Source organism: Scyliorhinus torazame, chromosome 11 (genome assembly GCF_047496885.1).
Source record: "Scyliorhinus torazame isolate Kashiwa2021f chromosome 11, sScyTor2.1, whole genome shotgun sequence".
Taxonomy (NCBI): domain Eukaryota; kingdom Metazoa; phylum Chordata; class Chondrichthyes; order Carcharhiniformes; family Scyliorhinidae; genus Scyliorhinus; species Scyliorhinus torazame.
Window position 1 is genome coordinate 198,855,127 of NC_092717.1, and position 18,840 is coordinate 198,873,966.

The following is an 18,840-nucleotide window of genomic DNA, read 5'->3' on the forward strand; positions in this document are numbered from 1 at the left end:
CAATAAACTTGAGTGAAAGAAGTCAAGACTAGCTTCCTAGTTCTTATTATATAGTTACCATCAGAGCTTAACAGTCAGTGTGTGTGTGTGTGTTACAGTATCATACTGGCCAGAGTGTTTGTGTCTTGGTGTGTGTGTGTCTGGGTGTCTGTGTGTGTGCCTGGGTGTGTGTGTGTGTGTGTCTGGGTGTGTGTCTGGGTGTGTGTGTCTGGGTGTGTGTCTGGGTGTATGTGTGTGTGTCTGGGTATGTGTCTAGGTGTGTGTGTGTTATTGGGTGTGTGTGTCTGGGGATATGTGTGTGTGTATGGGTGTGTGTGTATCTGGGTGTGTGTCGGGGTGTTTCAGTATCACACGGACACTATTTATATGACTCTATATTGTGATTTCCCATGTATGTTGCCCAGTATCACAATGCCTGTGTACTCATCCACTGAGTCACCCATTCAACTTGTGCTATTTTGTGAGTGTGCTGTCCCTTTAAAGCATTGTGGCTTGTACTTGAGTCCTATTTCCTTAGCTTAATGCTGGAAAACATAACACATAATACATTGTCAGTTGGAGCATGATTTGCAACTGTTCCAGATCCTGAGCCCTTCATATTGTCCAAATAGTATTTTGTGTAGTGTCTCCTCACCCTCTCCTCTTCCACCCATTCCCGCTTTATTGATCTAGGCAGGACATGGACAGGATCTCAAATTTCCCTAGTTTCATTCTCTCTCATGTTGTGTCATTACAATTTACATAATCTGATCAATGTTGAAAGGAAACCCCCTCCTCTTCACCCACCACACCAGCCAACATCCCCCCCTCCCTGCACCGACACAAACTCAAATCTTGTTTTTATGCGTTGCCCATGGAGACGGAGAAGCATTTTCGTTCTTATTTAAACAGCTGGGATCAGTTTCCTTGAACAATTCCAAGTCAGATGATGGCAATAGTTATACTGAAGCTTGGTAGCCTTAGCAGCACAAAACATAGTGTGCTGGAAGTCAGACCATGTGTTACCTCTTTCAGTGTATTAGGTTTGTACCCAGTTTATGATTTTGAGGTAACGTCAGTCTCCAAAAGCCAATCCGGTTTCAGATTTTGTTTGTTTGAGGAGGTGGAACATGCTGAGATGAAAACAGCAAAGGCTCTTGATAATCCAGAAATTGGTGCCACGAAATAACTGTTTTTTCATTGTCACATCTCATGATGTCAGCAATAATTAGCATCTGGGAGCACTAAAGCAGCACAGGGCCTGCTTATTAAAGGGATTGTGTCTTCTGTGAAAAAGCGTTGGGCTAGATCTGGCTGGGAACATGCACCTCGTGGCGTGCCCTTTTCCGACAGCTTTTTTCTTTGCCTAAAATGTCTTTTGTGCTCAAAGTGTAAGCTGACAACAGCTTGGCTGGGGCATCAGGCATCTGAGATATTAGTGAACAGTGAGACCAATACTTCATCTCCTTCACCAGTGAGATTTAAACTGTTTTTAAATTTGCTTATCGGATGTGGGATTTGCTGGTGGTGAGGGGGTGGTCAGCTATTTTCTCAAACTGCTGGAGTCCATGTGGCATAGGTACAGTGCAGATAGAGAGAGAGTTCCAGGATTTTGACCTCGTGACATCAGATAGTTAATAGATATAAGCCAATATGGTGCATGGCTTGGAGGGGACATTGCAGGTGATGAAGGAGGCCTGGTGAGTTGCCGCAGTGTATCTTGAAGATGATGCACAATGCCGCCATTGTACGCTGGCGATTTGGAAGGAGTGAATAATTCAGGTAATGGGTGGAGTGCAGATTAAGCAAATGGTTTGGCCCAATTGCATAGTACTTCTTGAGTGTTGCTGGAGCTGCACTCATCCAGACACCTGGAGAGTATTCCATCACACTCATACGTTGCAGATGCTGGGGAGCCTTTGAGGAGTCAGGATGGGAACGTCAGAATTTCCAGCCTCTGACCTGTTTTTGTATTCACAATATTTATCTGTCTGGTCAGGTTAAGTTTCTGGTGAATGGTCACCTCCAGGAGTTTGATGGTGGGGGATTCAGCAGTGCCTCTGAATGTCAAGGAGAGGTTGTTAACTCAATTTTGTTGGAGATGGTCATTGTCTAGCACATGTGTGGTGTGAATCTCCGCTCTAATCTGAATGTTGTGCAGCTTCTGCTGAATCGAGGCATGGGCTGCTTTAGTATCTGAGGAGTTGCAAATGGAATTGAATGTTGTACACTCATCCAAAAATATTTCCATTTCTCACATTGCGATGGAGGGATGGCAGCTGAAGGTAGTTAGGCCCAAGTTATTATCCAGAGTAATCCCTGCACCAATATCCTGGGGGTGAAGTAAGTGGCATTCAACAACCACCTTCCTTTGTGCTAGGCACGGATCTAGCCAGTGACAGGATTTACCCTGATTACATTGACTTCAGTATTGCTAGGGCTCCTTGAGGCCACATTCAGTCACATACTGCCTTGATATCATTCTCACCTCATTCCTGGAATTTAATACTTTTGTTCAATGTTTGAACCAAGGCTGTAATGGAGTCTAGAACCACATGTTCCTGGTAGAAGTTAAACTGAGCATTGATGACCAATTAATTCTTGGGTAAATGCCGCTGACCTTCCATCATTGATGATTGAGAGTAAACTGATGGGGCAGTAATTGGCCAGATTGGAATTGTCCTACTTCTGTGGACAGGACATACCTGTGAAATTTTCCACATTGTTGGAGAGAAGCCCACGTTATGGTTGCTCTGGAACACCTTGGCTAGAGGCCTGGCTTTTTCTGGAGCACAAGTTTTACAGCCTAGGTGTTGCTGAGCCCAATCGCCCTTGCAGTATCCAGTATGCTCAGCCATGTCTTGATGTCATTTGGAGTGAATCAAATAGCCTGAAGACTGGCATCTGACACTGGACCACAGGAGGAGGCTGAAATGGATCATCCACTAAGCACTTCTGAAGACAGTTGCTTTGGCACAGTCTTTTGACCTGACATGCTGGGCACCCGCATCATTGAAGAGCCTCTTCCTAATGTTAATCACCCACCATCCTTCATGACTGGACCTTGTGGAGTTGAGTAGGAAATGATTTGTTTTTCTTTGGTTTTCCGACATTGAAATTATTTTTTCAGCAGCAGGACAATGTGGCATCCATTGAAGCTTTCCCTAAAATGTTTTCTCCCGCTTGTGAAATAAGTAGGCCCAAATAAATGCCCAGACCTTGGCTGGTGCCTAACAAGAGACCATTTTATGTTTGCTTTCTGTCAGCTTTCATTCATTTGCCCATTCAAATGTCATCATAGTGTATAAAAATTAGAATTCTAACAATGCAAGGTATTTGCATTAAATATCATTATTTTCAGGGGCAGCACGGTGGCGCAGTGGTTAGCATTGCTGCCCCACGGAACCGAGGTCCCAGGTTCGATTCCGGCTCTGGGTCACTGTCCGTGTGGAGTTTGCACATTCTTCCCGTGTTTGCGTGGGTTTTGCCCCCACAACCCAAAGATGTGCAGGGCGAATTGGCCACACTAAATTGCCCCTTAATTGGAAAAAATTAATTGGGTACTCTAAATTTTTTTTTTAATCAAAAAGAAAATCATTATTTTCCAAAAATTGCAGAGTCTTGTATCATTAGTCCCAGCCAGGTCACTTTGGGAAGAATGATATCAGTCTGCAGCAAGGCTTCTTTCATCTGAGGTTTTATAGCACATAGCATTTTACAGCAACGGGTTTCTCTGGCTATGATGGTTTTGATTAAAGGATTAAAGTGCCTCTGAGGGGATGAAAAGATGCAGGAAGCTAAGACTGAAAGACAGAGACTGCCTGAGGTAAATCCTACTCTTGCTGAGATTTCCCTTTTCCGTTTGAAATCTCCACCATGCAGAGTAAAGCACCCCAGAACATAATTAACTATTTATAGACCGAAAGGGATGAAACGCTTTTGACTTTAGGAACCTCTGAAAAAGGTTTTATTCTCTGTCTGTTTTATTGGAGGCACGGGATGTGGACTTGGTCTTTACCATAATATAAAATGTGGGTGGGAGTCGGTTTAGTTCAGTTGGCTGCACAGCTGGTTTGTGAGGCCAACATCACGGGTTCAGTTCCTGTACTGGCTGGGATTATTCATAGAATCATAGAATTAACAGCGTAGAAGGAGGCCCATCGAATCTGCACCGGAAGGAGCACCCTAGTTAAGCCCATGCCTCCACCCGACCCCAATAGCCCAGTACCCCCACCTGACCTTTTTGGACAGTAAGGGCAATTGAGCATGGTCGTTCCACCTAACCTGCACATCTTTGGACTGTGGGAGGAAACCAGAGCTCCCGGAAGAAAACCCTTGCACACACGGGGAGAAAGTGCAAACTCCACAGAGACACCCGAAGCTGGAATTGAACCCCGGTCCCCATCTTCTAAATCTTGCCCCTCGCCTGAAGTGTGATGATCCTCAGGATAAATCACCTCCAGTCAGCTCCCCCTTCAATGGGGAAAGCTGCCTATGGTTATCTGGGACTGTGACGACTTTACTTTAAAATAGAGATGATAATGATTTGCCAGCAGCTGATTGGTGTTTTTTTCCATTTATTTCAAATCCAATTTCACCCCAAATAGGCCACATAACTGATTCATATCTCCCTTCTTCTGAAGGCAATAATTTAAATAAAGACTCAGTATTAATTTTGAGGCTTTCACAACCCCAGGATGTCCCACAGCATTTTACAACCAATAAAATACCTTCTGAAGTGTCGCAATTCTTGTAATGTAGGACAGGCTCAATAAGCTCCCACATGCAGCAATGAAGTAAGTGATCAGATCTTGTCTTAGGTGCTGGTTGAAGGGTAAGTATTGCTCAGCACACCGGAGAGAAATCACCTGTTCTTTGAAGTAATAACGTGGGATCTTTTACCCCCAGCTAAAAGGGTAGAAGGGGGGGCCTCGGTTTAGAGTCAAAATTGAACAATGGCACCTACAACAGAGAAATGCTCCCTCAATGCAGCACTGGAGTTACAGCCCAGATTTCTTTGCTCAAATCTTTGGGCTGGAGCTTGAACCTGGACACAAGAGTGCTGTCACTGATGACAGGCACCACAATTTGCCGCAGTGTTTGGGAAACAGGAATGGTGGGGTGTGGCTTTATCTGCCAGCGTTCCAATGTGCCCCGTAACTTCAGATGGAAAGTCCATGTCAGAGCTCTGGATGGGAACGAGACCATGTTTGGTGACAGATAATCTCTGAGTGCTGTCACTGACGACATCAATATAAGATAGTCACCAAGTTATCTAATATAAATTCAGAAGAGTGGTAAGAATAATGCCACCACAGGGAGTAGTTGAAGTGAATACGATAGATGCATTTAAGGGGAAACTCGATACGCATATGAGAAGGGAATAGACCGTCGCGATGATAGATTTCGATGAAGAAAGATAGGAGGAGGTGTGAGTGGAGCACAAATGCAGACATGAGTTGGGCCAAAAGCCTGTTTCAGTGCCATATATCCTATGTAATTCTTGTTCTATCCATGTATACTTGCAGGTCTCTGGCTCCTTTGCCCTTTGTTCGTATATGAGACTTTATTGTGAATGTCAGAGGTTATCTGTCACCAAACATGGGAATCGCGGAGGCCCCGGAGAATACCGGGTCTGGCCTACTAATAATATGCAAAGTATGTATGCTGTACGTGCGTTCCAGACCGCATTGATGCCGCTGTCGAGGTGACGGAGATTGTGATTTGGCGTCAAATCGGCGACGCCGCGATTTTGGCGTTGGAACCAATTCTCCGCCCAATCGCGTTTCCCGATTTCAGCGTCAGCCAATGGAGAACCCTGCCTATAATCTCCCAAATGTTGAACAACAGTTGAAATTTCCATTTAAAAAGGTTCCATTTATGAGTCTGAGTTTGAAATTTAACATTTGACATCAACGCACCTCCATAAAATAACAATGGAGATTGATGTACAAGTCATCACTGTATTGAACAATTGGTAGCAAGATCCTCCCAGTAATTGATGTCAGTGCTGCTGTGCTTTAGGGAGAACTTCAGTCGTTGAAGCATTTACTTTCCATTCCCCTGGAATGCTGGCCATTTGATTCTCAAAACAAGATCTGGCATCCAGACATCAGATACCGGCCAGTCTATTGGAGTTAATTTTGCAAGAGTTTTTCTTGAATACTTTAGAGCTGGCTTCAATAACCTGCTCACTAGTGTCACTTGGTTTCCACCGGGGACATTCAGATCCTGATCTAATTACAGCCTTGGTCCAAACATGGATAAAACAGCTGAACCCAAGAGATAAGGTGAGAGTGAGTGTCCTTGATATCAAGGTTGCATTTGACAGATTGCGCCAACCAGGAGCCCTGGAAAAATTGAAGTGAATGGGAATTGGGTGGAGAACTTGGCTGGTTGGAGTCATACCTCGTACAAAGGAAGATGGTTTTGGTTGTAGAAGTCAATCATCTCGGGACAGCACAGCAGGGGTTCCTCAGGGTGGTGTCCAGAGACAAACCATCTTTAGCTGCTTTATCACTGACCTTCCCTCCATCATAAAGTCTGAAGTGGGGATGTTCGTTGACAATTGCACGTAGTTCAACACCAATCCTGACTCCTTAGATACTGACGCAGTCCGTGTCCATATGCAGAAAGACCTGGACAATATTCAGGCATGGGCTGATAAAAGGCAAGTAACATTCACACCACGCAAGTGCCAGGCAATGTGCATCTTCAACAAGAAAGAATCTAACAATCTGCTCTTGACATTCAATGACATTACCAATGCTGATTCCCCTTCTCTCAACTTCCGGGGGTTACCATTGACCATAAACTGAACTGTACCAGCCACACAAATGCTGTTTCTACAAGAGCAGATCAGGGGCTAAGAATTCTGTGGTGAGTAATTCACTTCCTTATTTCACAAACTATCCACCATTTACAAGGCAGAAGTCAGGAGTGTGGTGGAATACTCTCCACTTGCCTGGATGAGTGCAGCTCCAACAACACTGCAGTAGCTCCATACATCTAGGACAAATTCCTCCACTTAATTGCCACCCCATTCACCAACTTAAATGTTCTCTCCCTTCACTACCAACACACAGTGGCAGCAATGTGTCTCATCAACAAGATGCATTGCAGCAACTCACCAAAGCATCATTGACAGCAAATTCCAAACCCACAGCCTTTACCACCTCGATGGACATGGCTGGCAAATGCATAGGAACACCACCCCCTGCACGTTTCGCTCCAAGCCTCAAGCAATTCTGACTTGGAACTATGTTGCTATTCCTTAAATGTCACTGTATTAAAATACTCAAACTCCCTTCCCCAACAGCACTGTGGGTGCACCTACACCACATGGACTGCAGTGGTTCAAGAAGGAGGTTTACCACCACCTTCTCAAGGGCAATTAGGGGTGGGCAATAAATGATGACCAAGCCAATGAAGCCCACATTTCATGAACGAATAAAAAAAAGGATACTAACATTTGTTTGACTGTCCTTCCCTTGAATCTGGAGGATGAGGCAGAGGGATTGCTGATGGAGTTTCTCTAACCGCTGAGAAACAATTCCCTCAAAAGCGTTTGAACTATTATTCTGCGAACTTCAGTGAAAAAAAAATTGTCACGGTCAAAAATCAGCTGCTGATTCGCCTCGAGTCTGTTTTGCACTGCTCACCAAAATCAATTTCACCCCTGGGGTCTTCCCTTTTATGGCTCCCTGTAACATGAAAGATGAGATTTACCCAATCTTGGGGGTGGCAATCGCCACTTGTGTTGAAATTCCAATCTCTGGCATACAGTTAAATCAAAGGCTAAGGCACTGGAGGATTAGCAGGAGATAGGGGAGGTATATTCAGTACAGTCTCCTTGGGAGATGATCATTGAGAATAAAATATTCAGTTTAAATCACCTCCAATATTCCACAGCAATATCTTTCTGTTTTTGTTCTACTCTGAATTTTGATTTAATTCTGAATTTTTCCTTTCTCAATCTTTGGATCACACACCTCTTACAGCTAAAGAGTAATTTCGAAAGTAGTTCAGAGAGTAATTTCGAAAGTTGTTCAGAGAGTTTATCCTTCATTAGTTGAAGATGGCTGGTTCAATTTCTCATCTGTGATGAGTTAGCCATGGCGACGGTACGGGTTACTACGATTAGCCTTGTTGACTTTAAGTTATGGGTGTGCTGGATCCCTGTAGAGACTGCTAACTTTAGCAAAGAAAGGAATCTCCCTGGTGCTGTGGAAAGAAACCAATGGACAAGATTTCACTTTTTAAACTTTTACTGCAACAAACAAATTAAAATCGAATAGATCAAATATAACCGATATGTCAAACTAAAGGTTTTTTTTGGCTCACGTAAGATTTGGTTCGACAAGACTAAAATCAAAAAGGAAACAGGCGATATAGAACAAATTATTAAGAAAAACCTGAACCTGGTTGGCGGCAGCCAGGATCTCATGGTTTCCGTTTAAGTTTCCACTATAGCACTGACAAATCAGGAGACCTCAGCCTGTGCTGCAGTGAAAGCCGGGACAGCAGCCAGTATGATGCTCCATTATGAATCAATCTGGCTGTAACCCCCAAACGACACATGGGGGCAACCTTCACTGAGGGGGCGGAGGCCTAACAGAGGGCTCGTTAATTCCCAAGATAAAAAACAGCCCCAGAAGGAGCCGGCATCTCAGGATTGTCCCAGTTGGGACTTGCACTGTTACTTTGTTGTTGTGTTTCCTAGCAAGAGTAGTAAATAAAATATTTTTGACTCTCCTTTTCTCAATGACTACTATACCGGCATTATTGCCATGGATTTAGTATTAGTTGCAGCCTCTTGGAACAGATTCCTCCATGCTCCTAGCCAGTGACTGGAAACTGGCTGGCAGGCCCGCCAAAGTGCCCAGCATCTTGGTGTGTGTCATCATTAGTCTTTTCAGTTTTCTGCCCCAAAGAGCTCCTCATGCAAGTCTCCTGTAGCTTATCTACCACGTCATCCTCTGGGGAATTTGCATGCAAGCTGGCCTGTTCTACTAATTTGGCTGCAATTCTCTTTCACCCAGTGACTCACCACGTGGTACAGGGAGCAGTACAGCATGAGAGCTGCTCAGGGCAACTCCATAACCATGGAAATGAGGTGGTTGCACCAAATGTACGTTTGAATTCAGCATGGGAAATCATGAATCGTGACCACCCCATACCCAGAAAACAGGGCCTTCCAATTTGTAGCCATCTGTCTTTAACATTGCCCCTAGTCACCATCTTTTTATTACTATACTTGTCTGGACGCATATATGTACATGTGCATATATGTGTATCATTGCATGTATGTGTGTGTATGCATGCTTACATGCATTTGTATGACTTTGTGTTGAATTTCTCATGCTCTTTTGAAACACCTTGAAATGTTTTGCTAACGATGCTGTGTACATGGAAGTCGTTGTTATTTAAAAGACCATTAGACATAGGAGCAGACTTAGGCCACTTGGCCCATCGAGCCCCTTCTGCATTCAATCTTGGCTGATATGTTTTTCATACCCATTCTCTTGCCTTCTCTCCATAATCCCTGATCCCCTTATTAATCAAGAACCTATCTACCTCTGACTTAAAGATACTCAATGATTTGTCCTCCGCAACCTTCTGCGGCAAGAGCTATGTATGCTTGTGTGTTTGTTTGTGTGGATGTATATGTTTAACAAGAGACTTGCCTAACAAGACAGTTAGCCTTGGTTGCAGAAATACCTAAATTTTACAAGCACCCCAAAGCTGGAAATAGTTGCCAAGCTGCCTTCCATTGTGTAGAGTCAAAACTTCCTTCAGACGCGCAGATGCTGCACCTTTGCAATGCTAGGAATCATTCAGTCGGGCTTCATGTCTCCAGGCAGCCCTTTGCTTTAATTAAGTGTTTACAAGCACAAAAGTGATGAGCTAGCATCTCAGAATGAGACTCGTCTCCAAGAAATTTTAGAAAGCGCACACGATGTATTGAATTTTGTGGTGACATATTCAGAGATTTATAATGAAAGGCATATTGAATGAGATAGCAGCCTTTCATCACTGATGAATGGGGCTCAAACTGAGTAGATGAAAGTCCTCACCCTCTAATGGTAGTGTAATTCCTCTACGAAATAAGTGCGGAAATTCTTCATGCAGTGCCTGGCAAGTATGACTCGCAATAGTCAACTGCCCTCAATTTGGTACCAGATTGGTAATCTCACTCAAAAGGCCCATGGAATTGTTGGGATGATGAAATGGAAAAATCACATGGTGCCTTCTGAATTGGAGCTGAGGCACATTGCTTGAGCAGAATATTTACAGCAATTCCCCCAATTATTGGTGCGTTCTGCTGAGATAAAGCAGAGAAGGAATTTTATGTTGCATCACGTTGTGCCATATCTAACCTAGGAGTGCCTGATGCTGATGCCAGGCTTCCTCTTCATCAGCTTATCCACCAAAAAATTCATTGTTTTCCAAATCGTTCCCTTCCCTTGCCCAGCCCATGGGCGAGAATTGTTAAATAGCTATCCTGAATCAAGACCTTTGCCAATGAACAATGTGCTCTCTCTGTGCTTCAGTTTTGAATATCGTACTAGCAAATCTCCTGCCATGTTGTTAACAGTGGGTCAGGATTGATTATTTTATTTCAGTAGTGTGACAGGAAAGGGAATGGGGCAGGAAGTTTGAGCATAATGGATACCTATAGTAAAAACATTCCCTTTCAAAGTGCTGACCAAAGTCCCACTCCCTGCTCTTTCTGCAAACCCCAGAAAATGTTTCTTTTTAATCATATAACTTTTAAATGTTATATATTTGAAAGTTGTTTTTCAATCTGTTTTCACACACCTTTCAGGCAGTGTATTTCATGTTATAACAACCAAAGTAGGGATTAAGAGAGGGCAGGAGTAAATAGGGGAATTGGGGGAGGGTTCCAGTAAATAGGGAAATTGGGAAAGGCCGGTGGGGCAGTAAAGAAGGTGTTTTAGGATAATAAACATCAGCATAGCTCTGCTTGCATAATGGCCTGTTTCTGCTGTAATTTATATATCTGCAAGTCTTTTGCCATATTACAGATGCATGCAGTTAGGAAATCAGCAATCTACATGTATCACTGCCTTCCCAAGGAAAGTAGGGATGGGCAGTAAAGTCTGGTCTTTCCAGCAACACAAACATGAGAGTATGAAGAAAGAAAGAGCTTACATTGTACCTCAGGAGGGGGCAGGATCTGCTTTAAAGTACTTAATTCCTGATGTCCCAAAGAACTTTATAGCCAATTAAAAAGGTGTTTTTGTAGTGTGGTAACTGTTATAATGTAGGGAAAATGGCAGGGCATGGCAAGGGTTGATAAACAGCAGTGAGGTAATAAATCAGTTTTAGTGATTGTAGTATTATCATATATGAAGGCACTGAAGGGTGAATGAAATGCGTACAGCCAGCCACCAGAGGTAGCTAGTCCTATGAGTATATAAGAGATGACGCTGAGCCTTGTGGGTCAGACAGAAGAAGATACAGACAGATAAAGGTGGTAACAGCAGGAGTAAGAAATTAGCTAGAGAGAGCAGTTGTGTACTTGAGAGTTCTGCAGGTAGAGTTAGCATAGTTTAATATGGAAACCTTCTACTTTATGATGTGAACGAATCATAGTAAGTAGTGTAAATGAATTTATAGTTTTGTTTGTTAACAAAGCTTGTTGTTCTTTGTTCAACACTACTCATCCAAGCCATCCAGGTAAAGCAAAGCAGTGACTTCTGTCTGACGCACAAGGCTCAGCGTCATCCCTTTTTTACTCACAGGACAAGCTCCCTCCAGTGGCTGTCTGTATACATTTCATTAACCCTTGCATTGCCTTCATATATGATAATACCACAGTGATGTTGGTTGATCCATAAAAAAACATTGGTGAGGAGTTCCTTGGTTCATCGTGAAATAGTGCCATTGTACACAATTTTAGCACCCCTCCTAGGAGGCCGCTGTTTCATGTCACATCCAAACGGTGGCAGGATTTAAAGTGCAGCTCTCCCTCTGTACCACAGTGAAGTGCCAGCTGAGATCATGGGCGGGATTCTCTCATCCCACACCAGAGGGTCCACGGCGTCGTAAACGCCATTGCGTTGTATGACGGCGTGAACAGGCCGGTCCCAGTACTAATTCTGGTCCCTACAGGGGGCCAGCACGGCGCTAGAGCAGTTCACATTGCTCCAGTTACCGATCTCGACGTGAACTGGGCACCGCGGGATCCGTGCATGCGCAGTGGCTTCCTTCAACGCGCCGGCACCGACGAAACATGGCGCAGGACCACAGGGGCCGGCATGTAGGAAATGAATCCCCCAGCTAGAGAGGCCGGCCCGCTGATCGGTGGGCCCCGATCACTGGCCAGGCAGCATCGGAGCCCCCCCCCGCCGGGGTCGGAGCCCACCTCCCACCTCCACAGACCGCCACCCGACCCTTCCACGCTGAGTTCCCGCCGGCTGAGAACAGGTGTGGACGGCGCCGGCGGGACTCAGCGTTTCCACGACGGCTGCTCGGCCCATCCCGTCCCGCTAATCAGCGGGCCGGCCGCATAGAGCGGCCTGCGACCAGCGCCGCGCCAACAACGCTCTGCGGAGAATCGCGTGCCAGCGTAGGGTCGGCGTGGCCCGGCCACGGGGATTCTCCAGCCCGGCCCCGGGCTGAGAGAATACCGCTCCATGTGTTGAAGAGTGACCTCCTACATTGAAGCAAGACAGTCACTGCTGAGCCACCGCTGGCATTTGATCACTTTACCCAAGTGATCAGTTATGCCTAGGTACAGACACTGGAAAATCTCGCCTCCTATGTGGTGTAGAAATTTAATTGAACAATTTTCAAGGTGTGTAACACATTTCACCTGTTATCCTGTTTGTAACAGACCTCATCCTGTGCATTTACTGGAACATATTGGCATTCAAGGGAGCACTGCGATACCCACTGTTGAACAATTTTATTGCAATACTGTGAAGATAATTTTCAGACTAGTCACATGAGGGCAAATGGACCCCTGCTACTTGATGTGTTAGGCAGGTAGGTTTGATGTGGACTGCACTTGATGCAGGGAAGCTAGAAACAGACGTCTAACACTGGAGAAGATCCAACACTGTTTTATTCAACGATAGAACTGATATACATATTCAGCTGTGGGTCGACACTATACTGAACTGACTGGAGACCTTGTAGTAGCCTGACCAGACTTACTAGCTACCGCATGGTGTTTGCACTTGCTAGCTCGAGGACTCTGACTGTCTCAGTGGCTGGGTCCCGAGAGAGCGGGAAACCTAGTGCCCTCTGGCTTTATAGTGGTAGTGTCCTGTCTGGTGATTGGCTGCACTGTGTTGTGTGCTTACTGGCCATCCTGTGTATCAATCATAGATCATAGAATTTACAGTGCAGAAGGAGGCCATTCGGCCCATCGAGTCTGCACCGGCTCTTTGAAAGAGCACCCTACCCAAGGTCCACACCTCCACCCTATCCCCATAACCCAGTAACCCCACCCAACACTAAGGGCAATTTTGGACACTATGGGCAATTTAATATGGCCAATCCACCTAACCCGCACACCTTTGGACTGTGGGAGGAAACCGGAGCACCCGGAGGAAACCCACGCACACACGGGGAGGATGTGCACTGCCAGGATCACTGCCTGTCTGCATGTCATTATATACATGAGTGGATATTATGACACTACTTAGAAGGAAATCCATTATTTCAGAGGGTAACAATAGTTCAGGAAGTCAACAATCAATCTGAACAACACTTTCTTTCCTACAGATGTGCTAGGAGGAAGTGTGAAAAACTTCTATAGCCACTTGCCATTTCGTGAGCTGTGGGGAATCTCCGTAAGGAACAGGCTGAATGTTACTGCAAGAGGGATCCAAACTGGGTAAGTACTCATCCTTTGACACCTTATTTATAATGAACTTCACAAAGGTATTGACTCACCCCATCTCCCATTGCAGATCTATACCTCACTTTATTTACCAATCTTAGTCCAATATTCCTCGATAAGCTTACCTAACAAAATCATAGTGCTCTCAGTTTTGAATATTCCAATTCTCTGAGCATGCACAGCCTTTAAAGGGAAAAGAACATATGAATTAACCTTTTCTGTGAAAAAAATGCCTTCTGATTTCATTTCTAAATTGGTTTGGCTCCAAGATTATGTCTATTTGTTCTGGATTACCCCTATCAGGCAACATAGGTCTTCATTATTGTACTCACCTCAATTTTATCAACAGAATCCAAGCTAAGTTTATGCACCCTGTCCTCATAAATTATTGTTTTAAGCGCTAACGTCATTTTGTTGAATATGCATGACACCATCACCACTACCAAGGCCACTACATTCGTTCCAAGATATAAGCCGGATAACCAAAGCAGGTTCCAAGTCAGCAAATCTTCAGATTTGCAACATCCCCCTTAGGAAAAAGTGGCTCAAATAGCACGGCATTTGTTCTGGGGTGCAGATGAGGGATAGAGTCAGGATCGTCACCTCCAGACATGGATGAGGTATGGCCATTTGGACTACTGAGAGGAAAGGCAAGCTGGTTAGATGGCTATCTTGCTTCTCTGGGATTTTGTCCCAGTTGTTTTGTTAAATATTAAGTCCTCTGATCTTTACTTCTCATGGTCATACATACCAATCTATGCTAATCTATGCTCCTCCGCCTACCCACAATGGCCCCAGACACTCTCCATGTCAACCCACACCTCTCCACCAGACTGATGGCACCTCATAGCCCTATGCCAACTTAGTTCCAATTCATGACCCTACGCCAACATTCTTTGCCCTACATCCTTCATGCCAACTCATTCTGAATCCACCATGGGCAGACCTCAAGAGCTATGCTGAGATGAAATAAAATAGTTCTAATTAGGTATTGCAGAATTCACTATATATATATATATATAAAACTCTATTATTCATGAAACCTCATTCAATACATTTAATTCGCCTCAAGCACTTAATCTGTTCTGAAACAAACAGTTGTATTTATAACTCCATATCAACGCGATCTATTCCTTTAATAACCTCCTTGAGCTGACAATTAAACTGTGAATGTGAAGCACACCTTCCGCCCGCCCCCCCCCCCCCCCCGCCCCCCACACACAGTGATAATGACAGGTTGAGGAAACATTCAAGTTATAATAATGTTCTATTGATTGCCCTTAGAGTTATGTCAACAAACATCTATTGAAACTGCTAGAATCATTTTTTTGCGTCACAGGCACAATAATTTCCAATTTTATAGGATAGAGGATTTAAGTAACTTGACAACTTAACAGTTGCACATGCCTTATCTGTCTTTCAAGAGTATTTATGTCTCTACCATAAAATCATGACTACGGTCATTACTGAGTGAAAACTTGATCTGCTTGTACTGTGCAATGCGTTTAAATAGACCAACCGATTCCTAATTCACTTCTGCGCTACACACCTGCTTCCCTTCCCCTACGAGTGAAAATGGGATCTGCTGCAAATGAGGGAGGGACTTTCAGTTAAGGACCCCATTGTCATTTTTATAGGTCCGCAAAGTCTCCATGACTCCATAAAAATACGTAAAAAGTACAGAACTGAATGTGATTCTCAAATGAGGTCTGAACCAGGCAGTGTGCAATTGAAATACCACATCCTCCATTTGGTATCACAATATCCTAACCCTTTTCAGATGCAGACAAACGTTCTGTCTGTCTTTGTTTATTTGCTCAACATTTAGACACTTTTGGAACTGCCCATGTTGGGAACTTTTGGAAGTTTTTACCACAGACCCCTGGACTATCCATGCAACGCACCATTCAGATCACCTATTTATAATAGAGGCTGGGCGTCCCGTTCACCCACGGGACCTAACAGACATCAGGGTTCCTCTTGCCCTTGCCTCTCATGCACAGCTGACTTGCTTTGGGAAACTGACTGTTCAGATGCACCGCTATTTCTTTTCCACTCTCCCATTTTGGCAAAACAAAAAGCAAAAGGAAACAAAGGCCAGAATATTACATTGCTCTGGTGGGCATGCGCTCAACCTGCAAGTATATGAAATTGTGGGAGAAGATGTTGGACGCCTGACGTTGAACCTATTAAGGAGTCAATCAAAACCGATTTTACGTGGCCCATCTACTGTTCTGAATAGCATGCGGCCAAGTTGTCTGGGGCTGAGGTTTTCTTAGTTCTGTTGTCAGGCGTTTGAATGTGCTGCCTTGACCACAGTTTGCTGTGTTTTTTTCTTTGCGATTTAATTTGTAAAGGTCTGCATCTCCCTGACACAGCTCTGCAGCAGCTGTCCACCTTGAGGCAGCCCATTCAAAACACTGGCCTACACCCTCCCTTTTCTTGGAGCTCACCCTCCCCTCCCTCAACTGCAGTATTGAGCCTTCCTCAGCGCCTGTTTCACACTGCCTGACCGTTAATTGGTTAGCCAGCATGAAATTGTGATTGCGGCAGGAAATGCATTTTTGCTTCCTCTTCCAAATTTGCCAAGTGCGGATGCAAAATTCACCCCAAGACTGTTCCACAAATATACAACAAGTGAAAAGACTAATTAAAATAACATTCTTAAGTGTTGCCATTTAACTTCAGTCAGGAAAATAGAGGTAGTTTTAAGTGATCTATATTTGTATTGTTAAATATTAGAAATAATGTATGGATTTCAATGGATATAATTTTGTGTTTTTGCATAAGAAAGGGTACAACTCTAGTTAAACAAAGGTGTTTGCATGTATGGGCATTTTGGTTTCAGTTGACACTGTATTTCTATTGTGCTGATAGAGGGTTTATGCTGGGAAAAGTAAACGCAAACGTTGGGAAAGAATAAGATGTTGCTTAGCAACCAGGGGCCACTTTTAGAGAGAAAACCTTTTCAGTTCAGTGATTAACCAGATCCAGGCAGTTGGAAATAGGGAGCTCGAGCGGGAACAGCTCTCAGCTCTGCTCGAATCAGGAAAGCCATACACTTGAATAATGGTCATGGAAGTAAGTTCCAAAGATGCTGAAGGACAGTTAGTTCTAGGAACTTGGTTTCCAGGAAGTTTGAAGTTAAAGGAACAAAGATGAACTGCTTTTGGAACAAGGTACTGGTCACTGAAGCTAAAGGCAGAGCTGGAAGTGCAGGCCTGGGAAAGTTGGCTCGGGAAAAGCCAGGCGTCTGATGCAATTGCAAGTTTGGTGTCCTTATTTCCAGCCTTTGGAAACAATAGCATTCAGTTGGGGACTGAGTTCGTTTATTTTTTGTCGAAGTATGCATGCTGTGACAATTCAAGACAAAGGAATACTGAAAGGAGTGTTGGAATACTTGGAGGTGGACCCTTGCTCAACCAGATGAGAATAGTTTGGTTTGAAACGATAGTTGAAAAACCTGAAGGTGGATCCTTGATGAAAACAGCTGAGGGGAAACATTGTTTGAAAGAAGATTTTGAAGCTTGTCTTTTTGTGAGCAGAATTTAGAAACAATCACATGGCAGTCAGGTGGGGGAAATTGGAGGGGAAACCCCAGATGATTAATTGAGTGGCATTTGCCATTGGATTTCAGAGTGGGTGTTGTATTATGACAGTTAGCCTATTGGGTTATCTGGATCGTAGCCAGGATTCTCCATTAATCACTGCTCCAATCGGGAATCCCAGGCAGAAACCAGTTAGCTGCATTTGATGTGGTGAGGAGCTGTCAATCGGAGCAAGAGAGTTTATAAACATTGTGGTTAGCATAAAAGCAGGATGATTGAGAAGCATTCAAGTATAAAGGGAATGATAAATAAACAATCCACCATGCGCCTGGATCAATAAAACTGTAAATCATTGGTTAGTGAAGTGTATTGCTGTGTAAAATGTAATGGGCAATTTGCATTTCAAAGTCTGTCAGGAGATTTGAAACCCTTTCACGTGTAGTTGGCTTTGAGGGAAGCCACTGATACTTGTAACAGGCGCTGCTTTAAAGACCTCTGTCTGAGGCAGCAGATGTTAGGAAAAGGTGAGTGAAAATTCTGTGATTTTTCACTGTACTGCCTAGACTGCTCTTTAGCTTTCAGGCAGGGGTGACTGATGGGGGGTTCTGATGGGGGGTTGTCTGATGGGGGTCTCTGATGGGGTGACTCATGGGGTCTCTGATTGTGGGTCTGATGGGATGCGGGGAGATTGTGAGGGGGTCAGGCCATGCACATGTGTGCGTGCAGTGTGGGGGGGGGGGGGGTGACGTGTTATTTCCGTGGTGGGGATGGGGAGACCCCTACCTGGCAATGGGGGGGGGATCGCTTTGTGGGGGTAGGGGTGGCCTGCCATTAGACCTCAGGATCTGGAAACCGACTCAAAATGGTTGCCCAATACCAAGATTCCGACTGCTGTGAATGTTGGCATTGGGTGTAGGTGGTAGTGTGGTTGTCACTCAGGAAAGTGGCGTTAGGGCCACAACAGATCAGCCATGATCTTGTGGAGCAGTCTCAATGGCTAAATGGCCTAGTCCAGCTCCTATTTCACTTTGGCTTGCTTGAAAGGAGGAGCTCCCCACTTGGAAACTAGAGGTTCAGATCTATGTCCCTTCTATGATGCAACCTGTTTCAGCTTTCTGGTGGGTAACCTGAGCAAACCCATTGGTCGGGTTGGGACCATTGGCAAAATGTTTGATTAATATTGCTGTTAAGAATCCTGCTGAACTGAGTGACCACATCTTTGTACTCCAAGGTTCTTTGAATGTGAACGTTTGTGCGATGAAGATTCCTGTTGCAAAGGCTTCGGATTTCTGAAAGATCCACTGAGACCAGGTATTGACTATCGATGAATAATAGGGTGGCATGGTAGCACAGTGGTGAGTTAGAGTCTGTGCAGAGTCTGCCCGTTCTCTCTGTGTCTGCGTGGGTTTCCTCCGGGTGCTCCGGTTTCCTCCCACA

At 44.5% G+C, this 18,840-nt stretch overlaps 1 protein-coding gene across 1 annotated transcript in view; it reads left to right on the top strand.

Moving 5' to 3' along the window:
* Positions 1 to 18,840, top strand: part of tg (thyroglobulin) — a 613,433-nt gene that overhangs the window by 209,463 nt on the left and 385,130 nt on the right. Inside the window, exons 33-34 of the mRNA XM_072468601.1 lie at positions 13,738 to 13,849; positions 18,635 to 18,714. Of these exons, the coding sequence (XP_072324702.1) occupies positions 13,738 to 13,849; positions 18,635 to 18,714 (192 nt within the window). The remainder of the gene's footprint in view (positions 1 to 13,737; positions 13,850 to 18,634; positions 18,715 to 18,840) is intronic.